Raw genomic sequence first — 15,000 nt, forward strand, 5'->3', positions numbered from 1 at the left:
TGAATCCGCAATTTAATATAAACCCAGGGTTAAGTTTTGCCCGTCAGAAAAGCCTTCACGTTGTTATTATATGCTAGAAAGTCAAATTGAAGACGAAACTGGAAACTTGTTTCGATTAGAAAATAAACCGTGCTGAAATTTAAGTTTCCAGTAATCCAGGATTAGCTTAATTGGGCTTTGAAGAACTGTGCGAAGAGTCGGATTGAGGCAAAACGGAGCCATCTATTCTAAACGACAATGGAGGCAGAGAAGAGAGACCCTGGGAACGAGGTTGCCAACCACTGAGGGATGTGAAAGCCTTTCACATTCCTGTCCGACGGTTTGGGCTCGCATGGGTCAGCCAAAGCAGGCTTGTGGCTGTCTTTTTTTTTTACAGGTCAAAGGAAGGGGGGGGGGCCTTGAAAACAAAGACCCCTAAGATCCGAAGACTCAAAAACGAAGAAAGTAACCCACAACCCTCAATTTGGCTAACCCTAGACCTAAAAACCAACTTTAGGCCAAGGGTTAGCCAAATTGCGGGTTTTGGGCTACTTTCTTCGTTTTCGAGTATTAGAGTCTTAGGCGCCTTTGTTTTCAAGACACCCGTCACAGGTCAGGTTTACAAGTCACTGTCTTAACGTCGCTAAAACAACCCTATAACCCTTTATCAATGCTAACCATAGTCCTAACTAATAGTTAATTAAATTAAGTAGCTATCGCTAAATGCTAACGAGACTTTCAACATAATACATAGTTTGCAGATTTGTATCAGAGAGAGTGCCATTTTTGGAACCCAACAGTAATTTATTTCAAAGTACTGCAACTCAACTCATCTACTCCATTCACACCAAAAAGTCATCAATGATGTTTAATTAAAAATGGTTAAACAAAATGAAAATCAGTTACGGAGCAAGGATGGCACAGTCGGTTAGTGTGTGGCCTTGGTGCAAGAGGTCCTGAGTTTGATTCCCGGATCTCGCATCCTTGCTTCGACTTCTTTCCTTTCCGTGTAGCTAAGTAGCTTTAAATACCCGTAAAACGGAGCACTGATGGAGTGGGGGGAGTAAAATGAGCGCACCGTCGACCTCAGGTTTGTCAGTTGAATTACTGTTACGAGTTATCGACGTTAAATATGGTTGCTTTACTTTACTTTACTTTACTTTACAGGAAAATGAAGGACTGGCGGCTTTTACAAGAGATTCCGGTGAGTTTCAATACATGCTTTGATCTGTGCTAAATTTGTACTCGACAAAAATCAGTATACATGGTTTGAAATTAAAAAGAAAACACAATAAAACCGTGTTTAACTAAACATGTTTAAAACATGGTTAAGGTTTGGTGTGAATCGGGCATACGTTAACAATAACACAATAACGATAGAAATGTTTTAGCATCGTTACTACAGTGACTCGTAAACCTGACCTGTGACCTGTAAAAAATACCTGCCGGCCAGGCTTGAGTCTCTTCTTTTACAAAGCGAACAATTTGTGAAGAAAGCACAAACGCAAGTGCACGGGGAACATAAGGAGGATTTCCTTGTTCTGTTGCGTGTGTAATGGTGAAAAGGCCTTCTAAAAGAAAGGGCACAACTTGTGAAAGTTGAAACCTCTGGCAAAGGCGTTAACGTTATTAGTTGTCAAATGATTCTACCTGAACCGCATCTGTGGCGCACTTATTCGCAACATCTCCTGCAAGGCACTTGGCAATTGAAGCGAAATATGTGTTGCGTCGTCCCTAGAAAAGCGCCCAAAAAAAACGTCAATGAACAACCACCTAAAAAGCCGTACAATGAAAACAGACAAACGGCGGTTAGTAAGTGCCGACCAGCGGCGAAAACACAGCGACTTCGATTTATAAGCTGCCGCCGCCGCAACTTACTTTTTGGAAATACAAAGTCACGGCATGAAATGAACTTCCAGGAATCTACTATCATTACATTCATTTTTGCATTAAAGTCATTGATTTCCTTGCCCCTTAAAGTTGTGGACGGGCTTTGATCTTTTTCAGCCAATTACTCTCTTAATTACTAAAGACTTTGAAGACTTACTCAACTTTTCCCAACTTTTCTTTTTCTTTTCAGTATCCTTAGCGTGTTTTCTTACTGTTTTTTTTTTTCTGTGGCGGGAGAAATAGCTAGCTGCTTGATGAGGTCGTTGACAATTTCGTTTTTTCAAACAACTTGGTCCGCTTTGAAGACATTAATTTCTCGTTGGTGACTCGGGGATACTCGGAAAAAATCCGAATGCTCCGTCGCAGGAGCCGCGGAACATACGACCTTCCGATTACTAGTTCGGATGTTCTACCACTGCGCAATAGGAGACTCTTATTTTAGAGACCATAGACCAATAGGCCTTTTGCAACTAACGATCACATGGTACCTCCATGCTGGAGGGCAAGCTCATTATTATTCCCCCACTGGGACATTAAAACAAAGGCAAGTCAAGCTTGACTGGTTCAGGTCTCTTTGTTTTAATGTCCCAGTGGGGGAATAATAATGAGCTTGCCCTCCAGCATGGCGGATTTTGTACCATGTGATCGTTAGTTGCAAAAGGCCTATTCGGCTAACGCAATGTCGTACCCAATTCAAATCTCTCGGGGTTAAGATTCTTTGTGTATTGCATTTGCATGATAATGTAGCATCCTCGATCATACGGAAATATTTGGAACATAAGGTTTTATTCCCAGAGGATCTGAATTGGGTACAACACTGAGTTAGCCGAATTGGTCTATTACACTAGCTTTATGTGGAAGGTAAGCCATTAAACTTCAAGTTAGCCCCCACGAGTCTCGGCTTTAGCTCAGTGCTAGAGCATTCGAACTGAAATTTTGAAATAGTAAATTATCGTAGAAGGAAATTGATGTTTATATTAAGAACAGCGAAGACGGAATTCGGAAGGCAATCCTTGCTATTTAGAGGACCCATTCTTTGGAATAGTTTCAATAACGAAACAAGGGATATAGATAATGTAAATAAATTCACGTTAGCCTTGAAGAAAAGTTTTATGAAAGGAACTTATGTCAATTTAAAAAAAAATTACTAGATGATTTTATTTATTTTTAAATTGTAATGACTAAACTCGTGATTGTTATTTCGCTGTTAATATATATTTGCATTGTATACCCTACGTATCTTTAAACTAGCGATGTAATTTTAGTAGTTTTAATAATAAGTCTTGTAGATACAGTTTTTTTAATAGTATTGTGAATTTGTGTAGTCTTATTAATTCACTGTATTAGTTTTAAGGTCCGCATCAGCGTATGGCTGCCATTCTTAATTGACCTTTTAATGAAGCATGTGTGTATTTATAAGGGTTACATTTTTGCAAACGTTGGCCGTGTAGCACTTATATTTCAACAGAGTTAACTATTGGAGGGTGATGTGAAGTGCTAGTTTTCCACTCATATAAACCATGTGAGCGTCAGCCCTACTTATGGAAATGGGCCCACACAAGGACAGAGATAAACTCTGACAAGGGTGGGAATTGAGCCCACGATCATCGGGTTTGTTGATCACCGCTGTTCTACCGACTATGCTACAAGGTCAGACATGAGCAGGTTGTTGGTAATTTAAGATGTCAATGTCACGGCTTGTTGGTAATTTAAGATGTCAATGTCACGGCAATAAATATGTACAAGTACAACTTCTACATATTTATTGCGGTGACACTGACATCTTAATTCCCAACGACCTGCTCCAGTCTGACCTTGTAGCTCAGTCGGTAGAGCAGCGGCGATCTAACCCGAAGGTCGTGGGTTCAATTCCCACCCTGGTCAGAGTTTTTCTCTGTCCTTGTGTGGGCTCATTTCCATTAGTAGGGCTAACGCTCAAATGGTTCCTGATGGGGTAAAAAACTAGCACTTCACATTACACTCTAATCAGGTAAGTCTGTTCAAATATAAGTGCTACACGACCAACGTTTGCAAAAACGTAGTCCTTCCTTGTACTTCAACTTGTACATGTTCATTGCCTTGACCTTGACATCTTCAGTTCCTATGGCCAGCTCCCGTCTGACCTTGTAGCTCAGTCGGTAGAGCAGCGGTGATCTAACCCGAAGGTCGTCGGTTCAATTCCCAGCCCCGGTCAGAGTTTTTCTCTGTCCTTGTGTGGACTCATTTCCATTAGTAGGGCTAACGCTCACATAGTTCATATGGGTAGAAAACTAGCACTTCACATCACCCTCTAATAGTTAACTATGTGTGTATGTATGTTTGTAATCGGAAGGTCGTAGGTTAGATTCCTGCAAAGGAGCACCTGATTTTTTCGAGTATCCCCGAGTCAACCTCGCTGAGTAAATCTCTTCATTTCATTCATGGGGGTTAAAACATAACATCTCTTTCAGTACGACCTTGGTCTTTGCAATGCAGATTCATAAAAAAACCTCCCTACCTGATCTACTTCCCAGGCGGCTCGGTACGTAGCTAAGCGTGCAGATTCCACCCCAATCGCCATATCAGCCAACATGAAACTCACAGCTTGGTGCTGATAGTTTAACAGAATGAAATGAATCATGTCATCACATCGTACAATGAAAAAGTTGAACTACAAAGGAACTAGAGGTTCTGTTCTAGTTTCGTATTGTTTTTGGAAGAGTAGGTATCATTAATTACCTTATGATGAATGATGCGATTTTAAACTTGGCTTGAATCTGAAGGTGACATCCGTGAGTCACCAACCACACTCCTTCTTAGCACTAAACTCACCAAAATGATAAAACTTCATCAAGGTGTATACCGGTATGTTGCTTCCGGGTTCAATTCACTCCTTTTACCTTGTTAAAAGTTCCAATTAACTTCCAAGTGTAATAGAAAGGTGGGAATCTGCCTTGATGTTCAAAAACTGTCTTTTTTCATTCATTTTCGCCCCACCAGATCTCATGAACGAGAGCCAATCTTTCCCATCCAATTATCTTTCCGGGAAAAAAATCACGCCCATAGGCAAGGTAACAGGTTTGCAAATTCTTTCTCTTTACAACACATCAAAGACGCTGAACTTTGGTACCCGGGCATAGATTTGTATCAAACCTGGAATATCGGTTTCCCCATTGTTTTTCTTTCCATCGAATATTTGGTGGCCTCCTCTAAAGCTCTCCGTGCAAGACCAACAGCGCTGGCAGCAACCTAGTGAAAAAAAGAGATGTACAGCTTAAACATAAATACTACAATTTCCCCGATTGTGATTGGTTTAAAAAACTCCTATTTTCCACTAATTCACTTGCCAAGTTGTTATGAGACAGTTTGTTATCGCATAGTTTGTTATCGGACACTTTGTTATCGGCTAGTTCAAAAAGCCAATCACATTCAAAGTTGTAGTTTAAATCAGCCAATCACGTTCAAAGTTGTAGTTTAATTCAACCAATCACAATTTTGGTTTCAGTCACCATAGAAACAGTGTACAGACTCCTAAATTGGCGCTTTCTTTCTTTCTTTCTTTCTCTCTTTCTTTCTTTCAGAGCGACATTTAACAGTTGACGCGTCTTTTGTCAGTCTTTTACTGCAAATTTTCCCTTTCTTTCATAACTTGGCACTTCTTTTTTATCGGAAACTGTAATTTTTATGATTAATTGGTAATGGGACTGAGTGGAGTCCAAATCGGTCTGTAATCATACTCATGATAAACAAATCGGACTCCTGCTGTGCGGTCGTCCGATTTTGTTATCACTCGTATGATCACGGACCGAATTGAACTCCACTCAGTCTCATTACCATGATTATTTACAAAATGTAAGCTGGCTTTAACATGTACAGTTTTTTTACAATTAAATTTCCAAACAGGTTATCTTGGCGTCCCGATTGCAGCTGCTCATTCGAGCTGCCCTCAACTTGGATGATCAGTTGCGTTATGAGTCGTTACAATGGGCTATTTGAATTCCTTTCACATACAGTATTTCACAATCATTCATTCAAATCGTACGGGATGAAACACGAACTCGCAACCTACCAGCTCCCACATGGCTTGATAGTTCAGATGATAGAGAGTACTACGCAATAGCCCTTATCGGAGTTATCAGCGGTTTTGCCGCATGAACAAGGATAAGGGGTCATTTTGTATCGAATTGAACCTTAAGCCTCTTTTGTATGTGGTTTTAAACAAAAGAAAAAAAGCCTGCTGGCTCACCTCCGATAAGGTCTATTGCATCGGAATGGGTTCCCGTTCAAGATAAATATTTTTTCAGGCTTCCTTTGCCACTGTTTGCTGCGATTTTCATAATTCTGCGGAATCTCACCTTCAACAGGGGCACCCTACGAGAATATAGTTCAAAACCACTTAGACATAGCATTGTCAAACGTATTTTAGTATTGAAACGGTAGATATAGGCATATTTTTATCCCCTAAAAATATTTTATCTGTTCGGATTTCCTAGCTGAAAGTCTAGTGATCCGAAAATTATAGGGATTAAAGCTTACCTTTTCGAAAATTTCAGCCAGAAAAAAGGCTCCCGAAAATTTTAGGTGACCTTTTTAGGGTAAAAATCCGTTAAAAATGGGCAATTATACCATTTTTCAGATGTTCGAAAATCCTAGGACAGACAGGCAAGCAAGAAATTTTACAACAAATGTTCCGAAAATTCTAGATCTCAAATCGTCTTCCGAAAATTGACGTTGGGTGCCCCTGCTTCAAGCGCAAAACTGCGTTTTAGCTTCCATCAATCAAATTTCCGAGCATAGCCGGGAAGATCGACTTCGCCTCCGGAAAGTGAATTGGAGTTTTTGTTTAGTTCACAGCTCGAATACCCTTATGATACCTTTTAGAAGTTCTTCAGTAAAGAGATTTGTACAGATTCCATCACTTTCCATCGGCATCGAATTCGAATGTAAGAATATACCGTGGCAAGCAAAAATGCTGATTGCTAGGATATGTCACGCATCAATTGAGTTCGGCATCCGTGGTTTCGGGTCAACTCTCGGCTTGGCGTCGGAAGTTTTATTGATGGATGCAGTAAATTGCTCGCAACTTCAAAGATCATTCTCGCTGATAGTTGTAATAACTTTCATCCCCAGAGACTTTGAGTAAAGGCAAGCAAAGGAAACACATTCGATTACATAAAAGGCAATCGTCATGTTCGGTCACCGGTAACAGCAAACGAAAAACAAGAGCCAATGTTGCTGCGTGAAAAACCTCCTCGTTTTAATTTGTTTGCTGCGGTTTGGAGAATAGTACGCCTGCAAACCCATGATAATAGATGGAAGAAATGTCCTTACTGGTGGTCGAGTCTTGTCAAATGCTCCCATGGCAATCTTAAACCCAAGACCTTCTGCTCCCAAGACATTCTAATAAACAGCAACAACAAAACACGTCAAGGTTACTACTGAAAATTAGGTACTGAGTGAACGATTATCTTTCTGAGAAGTCATGGCTAAGGTTATTTAGCCTGCAAGAGTTGGCATATTCTGGACTCTTGAGGCGAACTGGCCGCTTAAGACTTTGCCCTTGCGGGCTGCCATGGAAACCCCTAAAAAGGCTTAACCATAATTAATAAATTCCCAACCTCGGTTAATGCAATTCTAGCTTTCTCACTGGTTCGCTGGATCTCGGTTACCAGCCATTATACCTGCGTTTGACCTTATATGGAATACGTCAAATGTCGCTCAGCATAAAATTTTTGGCGCCCGGAAGTCACATCACTTTCCGGTCGTTTCTTTAACTAAAATAAAATTTCGCAAAACCGAAGGTTGAGAATTTAATAAAACAATTATTCCACTCGTCTTTGTTGGATACGAGATTGGTAATAGCCAACGCGGGCTCATGGAATATTTGTTAATTGTTATATAGCTGAGTTTTTTCCCTCAGCAGCGCGCGCTCTCATTGGTTACTTCGAGGTCACATGACAACAATAAAACTGTTTCCCGCCAAAAGTCTCTGAGCGGGCAACAGTGCAAAATCTATGACGTCAGAGGGCAACAGTGCACTGTTACCCGCGAATAGGGAGCTTAAGAAACGAGGACGACGACGGCTACGAGGACTTCATTTAAAAATACAAGTTCGCGTTATTCATATCACTAAGAAGCTTTTTGATGTCGTTTCGCGTTAAAAATGTGTATCAACTGTCGAGGAATTAAACTGGTGTGAGTGGGTTGGAAGCGTAGAGAGAGAACTGAAAATTCATCGTCATGTGCTAACGTCCTCCACAGAACCTTGAATTTGGTCATTTCACGTCGTCATTCAGGAGATGACGGCAAAGAAATGTACCAAAACGTAAAACGCACGTGCAGAGCGTGCAGAGCCACTGTTTTCGCTCAGTAAACCTATTGTTTTGTAGCGTCGTCGCTGCCGTCGGCGTCGTCGTTTCGTAATAGGGAGCTTACGAAACGACGACGCCGACGGCAACGACGACGCTACAAAACAATAGGTTTAGTGAGCATAAACAATGGCTCTGCACGCTCTGCACGTGCGTTTTACACTTTGGTACATTTCTTTGCCGTCATCTCCTAAATGACGACGTGAAATGACCAAATTCAAGGTTCTGTGGAGGACGTTGGCACATGACGATGAATTTTCAGTTCTCTCTCTACGCTTCCAACCCACTCATACCAGTTTAATTCCTCAACAGTTACTACACATTTTTAACGCGAAACGACATGAAATAGTTTTTTAGTGATATAAATAACGCGAACTCGTATTTTTAAATGAAGTCCTCGTAGCCGTCGTCGTCCTCGTTTCGTAAGCTCCCTAATATAGGGAGCTTAAGCAACGACAACGGCGACGGCAACGACAACGTCATCTCAAAATATAAATTCGCGTTGTTGTAATCGCTTCGTTACTATTTCAACTTTTTTAATATGACAGGGGTGTGGTAGTTCCTCAAAAATGACGCTGATAGGAACGGCGCCCAATTTAGGGCAGAAAATGAAAATTTATCCTCAAGTAATGACGTTGTCCATAAAACCTCAAATTTGGCTGTTTCACGTTGTAGTTTTGCTGACGACAGCAAAGAAATGGACAAAAGTGAAAAACACACGTGCAGGGCGTGCAAAGCTATTGTTTTTGCCTACCAAATATGCAAATTTGTGACGTTCTCGTTGCCGTCGCCGTTGTCGTTGCTTAAGCTCCCTATTGAGATTCTCGGGAAACAAAATGAACTGTTTCCCGAGGGATCAGACATTAACGGTCTGATAAGAAAAAGGGAAGGCGAGTAAGTCTCCACAAGCCATGCGAGCTTACACACAAGGCTCAAGTGCCCGTTTAGACCTAATTTTATCTATCTATTCAGGGAAAAAGGGAAGAAAAGGACAACATGCCAAAAGCAAAAAATGAATGAATGATGTGCTTGTAGTGCTGGGATGATTACTTCGAAATAATACTAATAATCTTAGCTATTTTATTGATAACTATTTTTGTCAATCGATTAATTAGAATTAATATACTGCTCGAAAGTTCTGATATCGTCTGATAGATTCAATGGGGCAATGAGTTCCACAGCTAGGGACAATAGGGACTTTAAAAGTTCTAGGACAGCAACGTCGACGAAAACGTCACCTCAACATATAACTCTCCCCTGTCGTAAGTCTTTCGCGATTATTCCATCGCGTTCGCGTCGTTCAATGTGGGCGAAGTATCCTAAAAATAAATTGGTTCGAGCGGTTTCAGAGTAAAAATAGAGAATGAAAGATTTGCATTTGTACGCTCACGTTGCCGATTAAACCTCAAATTTGGTGATTTCACGTCGTCGTTGTGCAGAGTACCGCAAAAAATGCGTGCCCCACGTGCAGCACGATTATTTTTCTTCTTTTAACCAATGATATTCTTGTTTTGTGGCGTTCTCGCTGACGACCGCGTCGTAGATCTTGAAGTCTCCAATTGATGGTTTGCATATGACGTCACGGCGGCCATGTTGGTGTACAGAACAATGCAGTAAAATTCCTTTTGGGAATTTGACTCTATTTTTATGCAAAGTTGGTGGGGCCATTTTCTATTGTTTTGTAGACCAAAATGGCCGTTTCATCACGTGGATGCAAACCAAGAATATTGCGCTGTAAACAATGCATGGAAGTCTGCTAACGACCATTCCCAGGAGATATCGCATTTTCAACTTACCCTTTATACAGTAAGCAACAAACTACTGCCCCATTAACTTCAAAACATGTGTAACCTTTCATGTACCCAACCTAAGCCTTAACCACCCCTCCCTCTCCAAAACGAATACTCAGACCTCGCATTTAAAATCAGTACCTGGCCCCAGTTGTTCAAAAGGTGGATAACGCTATCTACCGGATAAATCACTATGCATTGGATAGCGCAATTGATTTCGCTATTACTTATCCACTGAATAGTGTGATTTATACGGCGGATAGCGCTATCCATCGTTTGAACAACTGGGGCCTGATCTTGTCTTTAGATTGAAAGGTGATGCCCGTAATATAATGATCTGATGACTAAGGTAAAATTGTCTTGGAAATTCGCGAGTGGTACAGAAACCAGCTTACCTCTTTTGGTATAACGACATCTTCAAAAGTTATGCCACGAGTATCAGAAGCTCTCTGGCCCATGTTCCATTCCTATAAAAAAAGTGAACCACAAGTGTTTTTTACCAGTTCAAATTCTTTCAAACAGCAGTGATCACTTCACTGGGGGTAACGTCATGATAAGATTATTTTCGCTTTTATACACACCCTACAATCAACTACTTTCCCTAAACTTTCCCTAAAATCCCCGTCCCAATAATGACCAGTGTGTGGCTTGAAAATGCTTTGTCAGTCAGTTTGTTACTGGTTGAGGTGTCGTGAATCATTGGACCAACCCAACCACTTTGACATCTTTAATTATTATTGTTTATTGTTACACATCAAACTCTAAAGAATACATGAGAACAGCCAAAGCCGGAGGCTTAAATGGCATATGGTCAGCATTACTCTATCTAATGTCCTGAAAAAGATTTTACAGAGATCTAAAAGATGTTACAAAAACCAGGCTGTTACCTTGCGTCCCAAGGTGATCCCAGGGGCATCAGCATCTACTACAAAGCCAGTAAAACCTTTCCCGGCTGGTGCATCAGGGTCAGTGCGTGCCAGAAGAAAGTACCTAAAACAAGCAAAAAAGTATTAATTTTTTTCAGAGGCTTGTTAATGTAAAATAATTACTCGTATAAAATTTATTCCCTCGGTAATGTCCACACTTACCAGTTTGCTACCCCTCCATTGGTGATCCACATCTTCTGTCCATTAACAACATACTGGATTAAACAGATAACAAAGAAATACAAAAAATAAATTCATATTGAACCTGATTTTAAGTCCATATGACAATTATTTTTTCCCGTTTTTTTAATTTTTAGTTTAAATATCCATGGTGTCTGGAGTGTAGTGCTTCAAAAATTTTTCCCTCATAGTGTATCCACGCCTTTTATTGCCGGGAACAAGTTTGAAAGTAATTTGGGGAACAAAGGAACACAAGCAAATATTTAAAGGGAACAAGGACCCCCCTCCCCCCCCCTGGGAAGGCCTCGATACTCGTAAAATGGAGCATTCATGGAGCAAGGGAGTAAAAGGTGTGCATCAAGGGCCACAAGTTTATCAGTAACTTTAGTTCATTGGCACATGTTACCCTCATAAAATAAGGACCTTTACCTTTATTGTAGGCATGGTAACCAAATTTGTTACTTACAGCCACACCAATGTTAGTATCTACCCAATTGTTTGCTGAAAAATGAAATCAGTTCTTCCTCTAGATTCAGGAATAAAAAACTTACTACTTTTGTGTTAAATCACATACCACATCTCCTTTCTTTTCAGCTCTGGTTTTGATTCCTGCCACATCAGAACCAGCACCTGGTTCAGTAACGCAGTAGGCCTACAATATAACACAACCTCACTGAGATACAGCGTACATGTAGTAACATTTCCATCTCTTACACAATTATTGATAACTTAAGTGTAGCTTGCCTCTGGGGGAAACAGACTCCACAGCGATTCAACAATAGTATTTATGAACTTTATGTTGTGCACTTTTGTGCAATGCACATTCCATAAACAAAATCAACACCTCCATGTTTTCAACAAAACCTTATTTTCAATGAACTTCCATAATTTATAAAAAAGTCTGTTGTATACAGCTTATTCCAAAAAGGAAGGGGGCTCACATGCCAGCTCTTATCCTGACTTTTGTGATATCAAGCAATTGAGAGTATTGCTACTCCTCCATGGACAGGTTGCTAGTCCATACCAGGGTTACCTCTAGGAATATATGTACAGTGTACATGTATGCCCCTGGTACAAGTACCCATTAATACGCATGGGAGAAGACAGCCAGACTGAGTGTGGAAGAAAGGTCCTCGTCTAAGCAATTGACCCAGCCATCCTATGCTAGTGGCCACCACTCCAGCACACCTCACACAGTGAAGTGTATTGAAGAGAATCTTGACACAACAAAACCTCGACCCAAAACTTAAACCTTAATTAAATAAAGGTTCCACAGCACAAGGACGCTGGTCTGCAAAAAAAGCTCTTTAAATTAATGTACGTACTGCCATCAAAGGTTCCTCCACCATACGCCCAAGATATTTTTTCTGCTGTTCCTTGTTACCAGCCAAGATCACTGGCATTTCCTGTAGAGAGTAATTATTGTTAAACATAAATACACTTAAAAGGACAAAAAATCCTCAAAGTTAAGAACCAGAGGTAGATACATATATAAAATAACCATGGAAGCACACCAGCCCCATTTACAAACACCTGTTTCATGCTGACAGTTGACTAGGATCCCAGAATGTGTTTTTCTTGTCTAAGATTGCATTCCATCAATCTGTCAGAATTCTTTGGTTTTGTCTAACTTATTCATTGTTGCATATTCAAATTTGTTTAATATAAAAATGGTCAAAGAAACTCCATCCTGTGTAATCATGGACAGACGACAAGAATCACTGATGCACAAAACATTAAAGACCAAACTTACTGCCAAAGAATTTGCTTCAACAGCAGTTTGAATCCCTGTGCAGCCATAAGCTAGCTCTTCTGTCACAACACAGCCATCAAGGACACCCAATCCTGGCCCACCTTGAACATAACAAGTTGTGAACATTAGAGTCATTCCAACTCGGCCCTGAGTTGTCCAAGGCCCAATAAAATCATTAATTCTAGTCCTGGCTTAACTATGGCCAAACCACAATATTGTTATTATTAATCTCCAAATGACTCATCCCAAGACCAAACTATTGTGAGCAATACTCAGGTTAATGGTGTCTCAGGTGAATCTTTCATTATTATTATTTTTGTCCCATCAACAGTCATCGTCTCAAAGACCTAAAACCCAAGATCTACAATAAAACCACCGCCAAATCTCAGAGGGTAAGTCCTGCGACTTAAGGAATGTTGCCAATGATGGAGCTGAGTACTTTGTGATGTTGAAATGGATCTTCCAGGAAATCACAACCAAAGTTCAAAGAACAAACCAAGCTCTCACGAAATGCTCAATGGCAGGTCTTTTGAATATCTAAATGCAGGATATGAGTATTAAACTTGAATGTATTCAAGACTCTGAGATGAAAACAGACAGCACACTCTAGGATTGGCAAAATTAATGATACATTTGAAATAAACAATGCCACAGCCACTCAATTTTGAGGGTAACTATCATTGTAGTTTCGAGCAAGTTTGCAAGGGACAAAAAAAATATTACTGTTTGTTGCAAAAAATCTGCACATAAACACAAAGTAATGTGTGTACTTCCTGCAAGTGGACTTCGGTTAGGGAAAAGATCAAATTTACGATTGGTCTTTATTGATCGGTTTTACTGCTGAGAAAATTTTCTTCGAAATAAAATAATGTAAGACCAGTTGGCTTTTCATTCGTTTTGGTCATGTAAATGCAATTTCACTCATGATAATATTATTGTTGTTGTTGTGATGATTATCATCATTGATACATGTACATTGAGCTCAAACATTTAGAACTGTTAAAATCTCTGTTTTTTTTCCAAAGATTATCTGGCGTAAGGGAGGAGAGGAGAAGACAAGAGGAGATGGTCCATGGGAGCTTCTGTATGCTGATGATCTGGTGTTGACAGCTGAATCAAAGAAAGAAGTGACTGACATGTTTAACAAATGGAGCAGAGGGGATTGAAATAAAATTAATATGGAAAAGACCAAATCAATTGTGACTGGAAAATATAAAGATAGAGAAAGGATTCAGTCAGGAAGATAGCTATGCGAATGCTGTGGAAGAGGAGTGGGAGCAAACTCTGTATTGTGCACAGAGTGTGATAAATGGTGTCAACGACGATGTTCAGGTCTGAAAAACCTGCGAGGGGTACAGAACTTGGTGTCCAAGGGCCATGAAGGATGCAGAGGATGGTGATGGTGATGATGAGGAGGATGCGTTGGTGGTGGATGGAAGTGTGTTGGATTGGAAGAAGTGCAACAGTTCTGTTACCTGGGAGATGTGTTGGACTGTGAAGCAGGAGTGGAGAGAGTAGCTGCATGGGAGAGATGGCAGGAAATACCCTTCTAGCCAATTGCATGTAAATTGCTCCGAAAATCGACGAGGTACGATGTGTGTTATTAGACCAAAAACCAGACTTGGCCTTTTTTACCGAGACCTGGCTAAGTGACAAGATTAGCGAAAACCATCTGACCATCCCGGCTATTACCTCTCTGCAAGAAATGGCATTTCGGATCCCTATGGAGGCGTGTGTTTGTACATTAAGAACTGTATCAAGTTCATGACCCTAAACGACCCATACAATCCTGATTTCAAATTTCTGTGGACTTGGATTCGTCCACCAAGACTACCTCGTGGTACACCTTGCCTGGTTGTCGGTACAGTTTACCATCCACCTGCAGCTAACGATGGGGCAATACTCAACCACCTCTCTACAACTTTAACCTTAATAGCAGGCCAATACCCAGGAAGTGGTATCTATCTATATGGTGATTTTAACCAACTAAACATTCAACGCTTAAAGAGACAGTTCAAGCTAAAGCAACTTATCGATAAACCAACAAGGGGAAACTGCACATTGGATTTGATCTTCACCAACCTGCCTAACCTATACGATGCAACCTCGGTCCATCTATTGCCACCTTTGGGCCT

General features: G+C 40.5%; 1 protein-coding gene across 1 annotated transcript in view; it reads right to left on the bottom strand.

Moving 5' to 3' along the window:
* Positions 1-15,000, bottom strand: part of LOC138024584 (medium-chain specific acyl-CoA dehydrogenase, mitochondrial-like) — a 26,987-nt gene that overhangs the window by 2,301 nt on the left and 9,686 nt on the right. Inside the window, exons 6-15 of the mRNA XM_068871817.1 lie at positions 12,866-12,966; positions 12,438-12,518; positions 11,687-11,764; positions 11,095-11,147; positions 10,894-10,996; positions 10,402-10,473; positions 7,180-7,248; positions 5,002-5,097; positions 4,367-4,459; positions 1,630-1,713 (exon numbers count right to left, since the gene is read on the bottom strand). Coding sequence (XP_068727918.1) covers positions 1,630-1,713; positions 4,367-4,459; positions 5,002-5,097; positions 7,180-7,248; positions 10,402-10,473; positions 10,894-10,996; positions 11,095-11,147; positions 11,687-11,764; positions 12,438-12,518; positions 12,866-12,966 — 830 coding nt within the window. The remainder of the gene's footprint in view (positions 1-1,629; positions 1,714-4,366; positions 4,460-5,001; positions 5,098-7,179; positions 7,249-10,401; positions 10,474-10,893; positions 10,997-11,094; positions 11,148-11,686; positions 11,765-12,437; positions 12,519-12,865; positions 12,967-15,000) is intronic.

This window comes from Montipora capricornis, chromosome 2 (assembly GCF_036669925.1).
Source record: "Montipora capricornis isolate CH-2021 chromosome 2, ASM3666992v2, whole genome shotgun sequence".
In the NCBI taxonomy this organism is placed as follows: Eukaryota; Metazoa; Cnidaria; class Anthozoa; order Scleractinia; family Acroporidae; genus Montipora; species Montipora capricornis.